The following is an 11716-nucleotide window of genomic DNA, read 5'->3' on the forward strand; positions in this document are numbered from 1 at the left end:
TGGGTATGCTTTTGAAACAATGTGATAGACAAGACTTAGAAGTCCTATATGGTTATTTGAAATTGTTTCAAGTGTCAGAGTTTTACAGCTCATTGTGTGCTAACCTGCTCAGCATGGTCAAAAGGTTTAGAATGTTGTATAAGAAGGCACCCTCTAGTGGAGTTGCGTGCACATTAGCATAATAAAGGTTCTTAGAAGTCTTGCAGGAAAGGCAGCTGTTGAACTCCATGCTGGCCAAACTTGCAGGCTACCTCCCTCTTTGATGGAACATTAACTAACACCTGAAAGTTACTGAAACATCCTTAGAGTCTAGTCGTATGCATCCAGACCTTAATGGAGTCAGACAGGCTGGGCTTTCTTTTCTGATGCACACCTGGTAGACAGGTGTCTCCAGGGTCTTCACTTCCTTTGGTCTCCTGAGCACCACCTACTCATGACCCACCCATGCCCCTCCCCTTTACTTATTCTCTGCTGTGACTTGAATGCTAAGTCTTTCCTTCTCTTACACATCAGAATGTTCCTGGCACCCGGCATAAATATCTTGACAGGCAGAAAGCATGAAGCAAGCCAGGCGTGATGGTTTACACCTGTAATCTTAGCATGTGAAAGGCCGAGGCAGGAGTGTGGTGATTTCAAGGACAGCCTGGGCTATATAGTAAGTTCCAGGTCAGCTTGGGTTTACAGAGTCAGATCCTGTCTCAAGAACAAAAAAACAAAACAAAACAACAACAACAACAAAAAATCACACACAACACACACACATAAAAATGAGCATTTTGAAAAGTATGTGTGAGACGTTATGAGATTAAGAGAACTCTGGGCGAGGTGGTTCATGGCTTTAATCCCAGCACTCAGGAGGCAGAGACAGGCAGATATCTATGAGATAGAGGCAAGACTGGTCTACATGGGGAGCGCTAGAGAGGCTGGGGCTAGGGAAACCCTGTCCAAAAAAAGAAAGAAAGAAAGAAAGAAAGAAAGAAAGAAAGAAAGAAAGAAAGAAAGATAGATTAAAGCAAATGGGTCAACTGGTTGAAAGTTCTGAGGACCTGGGAGGAGAGTGTCCTTACAGAGTGGCTCCATGTTCTGCCCACCCCCATGAGGGTTTAGGATTGATTTGTATCTGTGGCCTGCTGCACACTATCAGAGGAGAGGATTCTCAGCCAAACAGTCCAAGTAACCAAGAGATAGGCCTAAGAAGTCTCAGGTACTCCTTGAAAACATGCTTAGACTATTTTATAAAAAATACCTGAGGACAGGGCAGCATAGCAGGATGGCATGAAGCAGCTGGGTTGAAGGTCCCAGGCTTTTGGATGGCCAGATCTCTTGAAAGAGAGGGCTTGGCTATCATAAAGCTCCTTCATGTTCCCTCTAGGCACAGTGTCCCCACCCCCACACACCCCATAGGCCTGGCTCAGGAGCCGCCTGAGGTCCCACCTGCCTCAAGGTACGAAACACATGCTGTACAGGCACGGCTGTCTAGTGCTTACTTTGACTGTCCTCGGGTCCCGAGTCTTCTGGTGGTTAGCTGAGGAAACTGCTGCCTTATGATCTGTAAGGCAACACAAGAATCAGTTACCCATCAGGAAGCAGCAGTCATAAGAAGAGAAGAAAGCAGAGGTCCTGGCTGCCATGACTTGCAAGGCACTCTGGAGAAGACTCCTGGTTCAGGGAAGCTGGTAGATAGCACTTGATGATTGGTGAGGGTCTGATCCTGAGGGGACCTCACCAGGCTGCAGTGCTTTCCTTCCTGCTACTCACAGCATATGAGACCAACCCTGGTTGGTCTAAAATATACCATTCCCTCTTGAGCCCTCCATCCCAGCTGGAACCAAACCCACCCTTGGCTCTGCAGCCCTGTGTACCAACCCACCTTCATTCCTACAACCAGCACCCTTCCTCCTTAGATTCTCCTGCAGGAACACAGTATCCAATCCTTCACAGGATTGGCTCCATCTCTGAAGAAGTCATTCAGGGTTCTGGGCAACATCCTTCTTCTCAGAGGCCTCCTGAGATCAACCAAGGTCCAGTGGCATGAGCAATCACTATCACCTGGTCCTACTTATGTTTTATTACTCGGCCCTACTGAGAGTATCCAGGGTACTTTCTTGATGAGTGATTAGTTGGGTCTCTGCCTAATTAAATGCAGGGTACATGAGAGCAAGAACCTCACACAGGGCTTGGCATGCAGGAAGAGCTCAGACTTATTGTGGACTGAAGAGATGAGGTTCTGGTCCTTGCTCAGAGGGTTTCCTTCAACCTCTCCACAGAGGGGAGGATCATGACCTCTTGTGGTTCAGGACAACCACACACTTGCAAGGAGTCTGCTGGGGTGGGAATACAGCAATGGGTCTCCTTCCTTGGTGTTTACTGAGGTGAGGCTTATGGAGAGGCAATGTAATTGGAAGGTTTATGGGGAAGAGTTTTGGGAGTTAGAGGACCTCCATCTGATCTTAGTTTAATCATTTGTGAGGTGGGTGAGTTCACATTCACATGACTCAGTTTCCCCATGTATAAAATAGAAATGAGGAGCTGGAGAGATGGCTCAGTGGTTAAGAGCCTGTACTGCTTAGGACCTGAGTTCAGTTCCCAGCACCCTATCAGGCAGGTCCCAACCACCTGTAGCCCCAGCTTCAGGGGGAGGCAATGCCCTTTTCTAGCCTCTATGTGTACCTGCATTCATGTACACATACCTATACACAGATGCACATGCATACACATCATTAAAAATAAAATTTTTGTAATGGAAATGATAATAACCTCTACCTTGGGAAATTCTTGTAAAATTTGGAAAAAAAAAAAAAAAAAAAAAATGCAGATAATTTGCAGTAGTGTCCTGGTGCTTAGTAAGCACTCAATAAATGTGATCCATCGTCATCACCTAATGACTCATTTCCTTTTTCGGAGACTTTCCTTTTTAAGCTTAACCAGAAATCTCCCAGGCACTCTTCCCTTCTGGCTCAGCCCTGGTCAGAGGGGTGAGGATGCACACCATCCGGTCTGAAAAGATGCTGTGCCTGATTCCCCACTGGTGGGGCACAAACCTTGAGGGCTTTCTCTAGAGACTCACTTTTGGCCTGCTCACATTCTCTTTCATCCATACCAGTCTCACTGACTTAGCTTACTCATGCAATAAACAGGCGCTGCAAACTTGTTAGCTATTTGAACTTGGATATACTACTTAATCTTTGTGTGCCCTCTTTGTGTGCCTTGGTTTCCCCTGTGATGTCTGAGGATGTAGGGAGCCATGTTGTCGTCCCTCAGTTGGAGGGACAGCTGATGGTGGCTTCAACTGAACTAGCATCAGTTCATTGGGATGGAAAGAAGTGAGCAAATTAACAAGACACTGAGATCCTAGAACGGGAAGCTTGAAGATTGCCCATTTTGGTATATCAGGGAGCCAAGGGCCTCTAGCATGGGGAATAGACAGGCAACATTATGTCATCCGAATATGGAAAAGAGGAGGCAGCCCACAGGATGCTCAGATACGTTAATGTGAGAGTATCATAAAACCACTTTTGGAGGTAAAAATGGCTTTAAAAATATTCCCTCGGGGCCGTAAAGAGCTTGCTCTGCAAGGATGAGGACCTGAGTTCAGCTCCCCAGCACCCACATACAAAACCATGTGGGGTGCCATGTGTATGTCTATAGTCTCAGCGTTAGAGAAACAGAGACAGGAGAATCCCTGGGGCTTACCAGCCTGCTAGCCTAACTCAACTGGAGATCCCCAGATCTCAGAGAGAGACCCAATCTCAAATAAGGTGGAGGGTGATTGAGGAAACACTTGACACTGACCTCTGTCCTCCACACACATGCACATACATTCAGACATGGACACACAAAAAGAAAATAATAGGTCATAGGATTAAAAAATGCCAGGCGTGGTGGCACACACCTTTGATCCCAGGACTCGGTAGGCAGAGGCAGGTGGATCTCTGTGAGTTCAAGGCCAGCCTGGTCTACATAGTGAGTTCCAGGACAGCTAGGGCTACAGAGAGACCCTGCTTCAAAGGACCAAAAAAAAAAAAAAAAAAAAGATTTAGTAATTCTCTGAATTATATAAGGGTATCACTTTTGTAATCATTTGTCTCTGTCCTTGTGGAATTGCTGTATACTAAGTAAAATGCAGAATCAGAGCCTATGCCAGTGACAGTGGTCTTGAAACCCTTTGCCCTGTTGGGAAGTCTAAGCCCACACTGGTGTTTAATGGCCTCATCACCTTGTATTTGTATAAAACTGTGGTCAGCCCCTCTAGATACTCCTCACATGACCAGCTACAGAGCCAGGATCCAAAGCAGGTATCAGTTGACAAAAGTTAGATACTGAATAGTAGAGATGGATAGACAGACAGAGGAAAGACAAGAGGAGCATTAATATTGAGTTGGGAGTCCATGTTGGTTAAAAGGGCATCATAATTGGAGTTCTGAGTTTCCTAAACACCCAGGCAAATAAGAAAATAATGGAGTTACAAGAGTGTCAGTATCAGTAAGTGCATACTAATCGCTCAAGAAAAGCAGAGCTGCTGTGTTTAGCCCTGGGAAATTTCTCCTGTACAAATTGGTACAACAGTGAGGTGCCCTATTGAGCCCTTTAATATTGGCACATGCTTTGAAAATGATGGCACTCAGGCTGTCAAAGCTGTAGTAAAATGCCAGCAAGATGGCTCAGTGAATCGGTAAAGGCACTTGCTGCCAAACCGGATCACCTGAATTCAATCACTAGGACCCACCTGGTAGAGACAAGAGCACCGAATCCTAAAAGTTGTCCTTTGACCTCCACACGCCCCCGTGACATGCACACATACACACAAGCACACACACTAAAAAATATATATAGTTGTAAAGAATTTTTAAAGCTGTAGTAAAACTAGAATACTTAGACTGCTGAGGACCCTGTTAGAGCAACCCTTCCCCAAAGCAGTTTTATGCGCTTTATCGAGAGTCACAATATAAACTTTTCAGTCCATTACTTCTAAGAAAAGAATATAAAATAGGAACAGGAAAGTATGGGCCTTCTAATATGAAAAAAATGAGAGTCAACATGACTATCAGTCCCGTGATAGGAAACTGGCTAAATGCATGCTAGTGTTTATACTCAGTGGAACTCAAGTAGCTAATAGAAATGGTAAATAAAAGAATCAGTATATCATGACATTCAAACTGCTTGGGATGTAATATTAAGTGAAATAGCACACCTTAAACTATGGCTATAGTGTTGACTTGTGCAGATGCAGGAATAAATAGGGAGTGTGGAAAGCTGAAGTATTTGTTGGGTAAACGGACTATAGGTAGAACAAAAAAGATTTTCTGTGATTTCTATTGTCCTAAACCAACTTTTCATGCAAAAAGGAAAGAATTTTCTTATTACAACTATTCCTAATTGTAAAAAGAAGTTCAAGAAAATCGCACAAGGGGCACCAAAAAAATTGACCAGAATGTTAATTGTTGTTTTATTTTTTTCTTCCCTCTGCTCCCTGTAAATCATCTCAGTTAATAAAGAAAGCAGCCTTGTTTGGTTTGGTTGCTAAGCCTTATTATCACTTGATTTAGGAGACTGGCTGGCTTCTGAAACTCTGTTCTGTTTATGCCAGTGGTATCCCACACAACACCCACAGAGCAAACAGGCAAGCCCCAAGGCCTGTCCTTGGCTCAGGGACCAAGGCTGCATGCTCATCTGCAGACATGCCAGAGGCCATTGAGACATGGGGCTGGGCCTCTTGGAGCCATTTGTCCTACCTCTCTGGATCAAAATGAGCTACACTCCGTGTGCTTGTCATTCTTTGCCTGGTCATGACACAGGCCTGGGAATTCACTGACCAACTTAACCTACGAGTCCTTCTGTTGCCGGTGATTTTCACTTACTCCTTTGGAGTAACTTGTGCATTGGGACAGTGCCTTTACTCTCTTTGTGATCAGCTCCACCTTTAGTAGACTCACTTAAGAGAACAGGGAGTCCTCCATGATTCTCCCACTCAACTCCCTGTCTTGGCGATCCTGCTTTCTAGATATCCCCTAGGCCAGCTGCTTCTCTGTGTTCCCTCTTCTACTGCTCCAACGACATGACCTCTCATTGGATCACAGACACATCCTCCCAACAGACTGCCCTGTATCCAGTCTTACTGCCTCCTTGGCAGAATCTGTCTAAAATGCAACTGTGGTCATTTCACTACCTTGCTGGAAATGCCAGGTACTTTCTTCTTGCCTACTCTGGATAAGAATCCAGCCTCTGAGGACTGGCTCATGAGACCCTCTGCCATCCCCTCCTACTCTGCAACTCAGCTGCTCTCAGCTGCTCCCTAGGCTCCAGGTTCATGCTGGTCCCAGTACCATGCATGTTGCTCCTGCTGCCCAGACTGCCAAGCTCATGAACATAATGTCCCCTCCCACCCCTGAGGAACCTCTTTCTCTGAGCCTCCTACTTTTCTTATGAACTTACTATAATTATTTGAACCTGAAATGCCCCCTACCTTGGTTCATGTATTAAATGATTGGTCCCCAGCTTGTGGTGAAAGTTTTTTTGTCTTGTTTTTCGTTTGTTCGTTTGCTTTGAGACAGAGTCTCCCTGTAGCCCCAGCTGACCTGGAACTCACTATGCAGACCAGGCTGGATCTCCATCTCACATAGATTCACCTGCCTCTGCCTCTCAAGTGCTAGGATGAATGGCGTTTGCTACCATATCCAGCCTTTTATGGTACAATTTTAAAGACTCTGGAGCCTTTAGGAGGTGGGACCTAGCTGTCAGAAGTAGGCCACTAGGTGTGGGCCTTTGAAAGTTAAACTTGACCCTGGTACCAGTTTAGTTTTATCTGCTTCCTGGTCTGCCATGATGTGGACAGCTCAGTGCAAGCTCCCATCTGCACCCACTTTGTCACGCCTGCTGCTGTGTCTTCCCTAGTGTGATGGACTGAAATCTCTCTGAAACTGTCAGCCAACAAAACCTTCTGTGTTAGCTACTTCTCTCATTTCTGTGACCAAAATAAATGACAAGAAATGATGTCAGTAGGGTGGGGTCTTTTGGTTTATAGTTTGAGTAATACAGTCCATTGTGGTGGGGAAGGCAGGGTGGCAGAAATAGGAAGCAACTAGTCACATTGCATCCACAGTCAGGAAGCAGAGAATGAACAGGAAGTGGGGTGGGATGGGGCTATACAACCTCAACAGTTTCCCCCAAGTGACCTACTTCCTCCAATGAGGCCCCACCTCCCAAGGGTTCCACAACCTTTCCAAAGAGTACCACCCAGTAGGGACCAAGTGCTTAAACAATTGAGTCAGTAGGGTCCATTTCACATTCAAATTACATCTTTCCTCCCTTGGTTCAGTCAGCAATGAAAAGTAACCACACACCTTCCCATGGAGTAGTGGGTACCAACACTTCCTCTCCTAGTGAGGTGTGCTGTGACTAAGCACCAGGGCTTGGTGTCATGCCCACTCAGGTCTCAGTCTTGGCTCCAGGCTGGTGTCAATCACTTTATATATACTATTTGTGGTAATCAGCACAATCATTCCGAATCGAGGGTCCTGCTCCATTGCTGTTCTCCGTGTACAGATGAACAAACTGAGGCTTGGAGAGCCTAAGCCATCGGCTCACAAGATGCAGACCTGAGACCTGAGCACTCACTCAGGACCTGAATGCTCTGGACTTGATATCACAACACTGTTATTCCTTCTTGATCAATGGCAATGTCCCCAGGCCCCTAGTTCCTTCCTTTGACACAACCTCTATCTCTTTTCTGATGCATTTCTGTATTCCCACAGTAGGGATGTTTGAGGAATTGAGTAATTTTTGTTCCCATCTACTCTTCACTAAAGATTTCTCTTCTGCTTCCCTCACTCTAGCCCTCTTGGAAAAGCTCTCTGGTCTCTGCTGTGTATAGGATCTATTTTTCCCTGTCCCTAAGAAGTTATAGAAAATGGGAAAGAGTCACGGGGATGGTGACTTCAGTAGACAGTCCAGTATCTCAGAATCTACTTACATCCAGAAAAGTAGAAACCTGGCTACTAAACATTTGTTTAATAAAAATACTACTAAGCAAAAGTTGGAGATACAGCTCAGTGGTAGATTACAAGCCTTGCATACATCCTGGGCTCAATCCCCAGCAACACAGACACAGACAGACAGGCAGCCAGGCAGACAGACAGGCAGATAGACAGACACACACGCATGTATGCACGTGCGCGCGCGCGCACACACACACACACACACACACACACACACACACACACATACTCACACACACAGCCATTGTGGTGTTTGGATAATTGAGGTCTCCAAGAGAATTTGCTGAAGGAATGTTCCAGATTCCTGCCTGTCCACGGGACCCTTCTGCTAGTTCTCCAAGGTCACCTGACTCAGCAGCAACTCTTTCACCAGCAGCTCTGATTCCACTCTTTGCTTCATCTTTTTCTCTAAGTTTCCTATGTGAACCTTAGTTCTGTCTACATCAGTCTGCTTGGAGTTGTGCTTCTATGATGGCTTTTCGGGTTGCCACCTCTGTACCCTCACCTGTGGCTCTCTCTCCTTTCGAATCACTGTGTCCTCGCTCCTCAGCGTGTGTTCCACTTCTCCACCAGTCTTTCCCAGTTCTCTAGCCAGGGCAGTCTTCCCTCTCCAAGCTATGACCCCATCTGCTTCTTTCAGTTGATGGCCAAGCTCCATCCTCCCACAATTTCAAATACATCCTGACTCTGTGCACGTCTGTGTGTCTCCACCAGCTCAGGCTCATGGCCTTACACCTGCAATAGTCTCTCATTACTCTGCTTCCAATCATGTTCCACTCTGACCACTTTCCCATAATGCCTCTAGACAAAGTCTAAACTTACCAGGTTCTACCTGATTAGCCCTGCCTTCAATCCAGACTACCTCTCCTGACCCTGAACTCTGGCCATCGGGAACTGAATCTAAGTTTCACAAAGTCACTGTGCTCTCTCAATCTAGATTTTTCCATAGCTGTCCTCTCTGGCACCTTCCTCCGTGTCCTTTGTCTGCCTATCTTCCACTTACCTTTCAAATCTCAGCTTAGATCTTATTTCTTCCCAGAAATCTTTTCTGGGGTAGTCGATTGGTGACCACAATTATGTGATTGTTTTTAAACTGGCAAATAAAAACTGTGTTTATTTATAGTATGTATGTAAAGCAATATTTTGAAATATGTATGCACTATGACATGGCCAAATTGAGCTAATTAACATGTATTTCTACACATACTCTTTTTTGTGTGTGTAGTGAGGACATTTAAATTTTCAAGAGCACAATACATTATTAACCTTAGTCACCATGCTGTATAATAGACATCTTGAATCACTTGCTCCTCATAAGTAAAATTTGGCATCCGTTGATGCCAATACTGACCTCATCTGTTCAGTACTGGGACTGGAACCCAGGGCTCGCACATGCTAAGCAGGTAATCTACTTCTAAGCCACATCCCCAGCACGCCATAGGATCTTTGTAAACAGTAACTGGCTGGTCGACTCAGGTCTGGCAAGGCTTAGGGCTCTAAGACTCTATGGGAACTGGATCTCAGCTCCATTTCCTATGACTCTTCCTTGAGTTCAACAATCTGCAGCCTCAGTAACCATAATCAGTTGGATAATGGAATGTGGCTTAGGTCCTCTTAACAGCATTTGTTGAGTGCTTACTATAATCTAGATATCTTGTGAAGCCCTGAGGGATATGACATTAAGCAAAACAGAAACAGCCTCTGTTCAAAATCTTTTATTTCCTCAGGAGAAGACCACAGTTAAACAAATGGAAAAAATAATCCACACTGTCTTAAATCAAAGATATGTCACAGAGAATAACAAAAGAGCAGGGCGAGGGAATGGGGAGTGTGGAGGAAGGGGTGCCATTTGTTCACAGTTTAAGGACTCTGTGACAATGTAGTATTTGAGTGGTGACCAAAAGAAAGTGAGGGAATGGACTCTGATGTCTGGGAAAGAATGTTGCAAGAAGAGGGGACAGCTAGTGCAAAGATCCTGTTTAGGAACAAGGGGGCCAGTGTGGCTGGAGCTGGAGAGGAGACCCAGGAGAGTGGTGGGAGATGAAGTCAGGCAGCTGGGAGAGGTCATGGGGCAAGGCTCATGGAGACCTTTGTAAGCACTCTGCTTTCACTGAGTGAGATGGTGAGACTTCCGGAGGACCTTATGGAAAGGACTGGGATGAGATGGAACTCAACCATTCAAAAGATCAGTCTGGCTGCTTGGTGGAGACTGACTGTAGGGGAAGGGCAGAGCAGGGGGAACAGCCAGCAGGCTACTCAGTGGTCCATGCAGAGATTACATGGCTGCGTACCCTAATTCATGAACTCAAGTACTTGGAAGAATGAACAAATCATTCTTCTTTTACCGTCCACCAAAGTTGTTTTCAGCGTGTTAATACAGAGGTAATATTTGTGTGAATAGTAAATTTCTTTGTTGTTGGTATTTTAGTTTTTGCCTTCTAATAGTTTTTCAAATAAAACTGCTTGATCAATGATGAAAAACATATCAGTGTTCATCAAACACACTCAAAATGCTATCTCATGTGTGTGTATGTGCGTGTGTTATATGTGGAGGACATTGGGTGTCCTGCTCTCTCACTCTCTGCCTTGTTTGCTCAAAGCAGGATCTTTCACTGAATCTGGAGCTAGGATGGGGGCTAAGAAGCCATCTTCCTGTCTCTGTCTCCACACCCACCCTCCACTCCCATCCCTACTGTCCCCCAGTACTGGGGTTATGGGCTGTGCCCAGCTACATCGGGTTTATTATGAGTGCTGAGTATTTGGAACTCAGGTTCTCGAGCTTAGGCAGCAAGCACTCTTACTGAACTATTTCCCTAGCCCCTTAAGATGCTGTCTTTAAAATGTAGAAGAGGGTTTACACATTTTTAAAAATGTGCTAAACTGGAAAGTTGAAAAAGATATTTTGCTCTTTCTTCCACTTGAGTATCAGATTTCTTCATCTGTGGAAAGGATGCTCAGTTTATCTCCTGGACTTGAACTTAGCTGAGCAAAGGACAGAGCAGGGCAGGATGGCAGAGAAGATGCCTGGGTTTGTCTCCTGTGGCTTCATCAGCCAGAAGTAGGAGAGTATGAGAGATGGGTCACAGCTGCAAGCTTCCACAGGCCCAAGATTGGAGGGGAGCAGAGGAGTGACCAGCTACCAGGTGGAGGCTGGGGCAAGAGGTTCGTATCCCCTAATGCTGCTCTCTGCATGCCTATGGCCTTTCCCCCTAGCACCGACCTCTGCCAGCTCATTCTGTTCCCACAGACTCTGCCCTCCAAGCTTCCTTCCTTTTCTGGGTTTTCTGAGGACTCTCATTCAGTCTGATTGTCAAGCTTACTGTAACATATAAGTAATGCAATTGTGTGGTTAAAAAATATTTGGTTCTGGTTGTGAAAATTTTGCCTAAAATTATTGAGTAGCTCAAGCCTCACCTCCTCAAACTGGAAAACAGAAAGGCAGTTTCAGATAAGTAAGTAAGGGAGGACGTTTGTTCAGAGTTGGGTGTGGGGGATGGGAGGAGGCAGGCTGTGCTCACATCCTTGCCCCAATTGAGGTCAAGACTTTTCCCACTCTGAGCAAAGAAAGCTGTTGCAGATGTCATCTCCTCCCGGCAGCCGCAACAAAATCCTGTGGGAAGGGGGTTTGGCTTTTTCTTTCTTCTCTCTCTCTCTCTCTCTCTCTCTCTCTCTCTCTCTCTCTCTCTCTCTCTCTCTCTCTCTCTCTCTCTCCATTATTCTAC

At 45.5% G+C, this 11716-nt stretch overlaps 1 protein-coding gene across 1 annotated transcript in view; it reads right to left on the reverse strand.

Annotated features, from left to right (window-relative positions):
* Rfx4 (regulatory factor X4) overlaps positions 1 to 11716 on the reverse strand; it is a 178460-nt gene that overhangs the window by 76483 nt on the left and 90261 nt on the right. Inside the window, exon 5 of the mRNA XM_008843124.1 lies at positions 1488 to 1549. Within this exon, the coding sequence (XP_008841346.1) occupies positions 1488 to 1549 (62 nt within the window). The remainder of the gene's footprint in view (positions 1 to 1487; positions 1550 to 11716) is intronic.

Source organism: Nannospalax galili, unplaced genomic scaffold (genome assembly GCF_000622305.1).
Source record: "Nannospalax galili isolate Female #2095 unplaced genomic scaffold, S.galili_v1.0 scaffold39, whole genome shotgun sequence".
NCBI lineage: Eukaryota > Metazoa > Chordata > Mammalia > Rodentia > Spalacidae > Nannospalax > Nannospalax galili.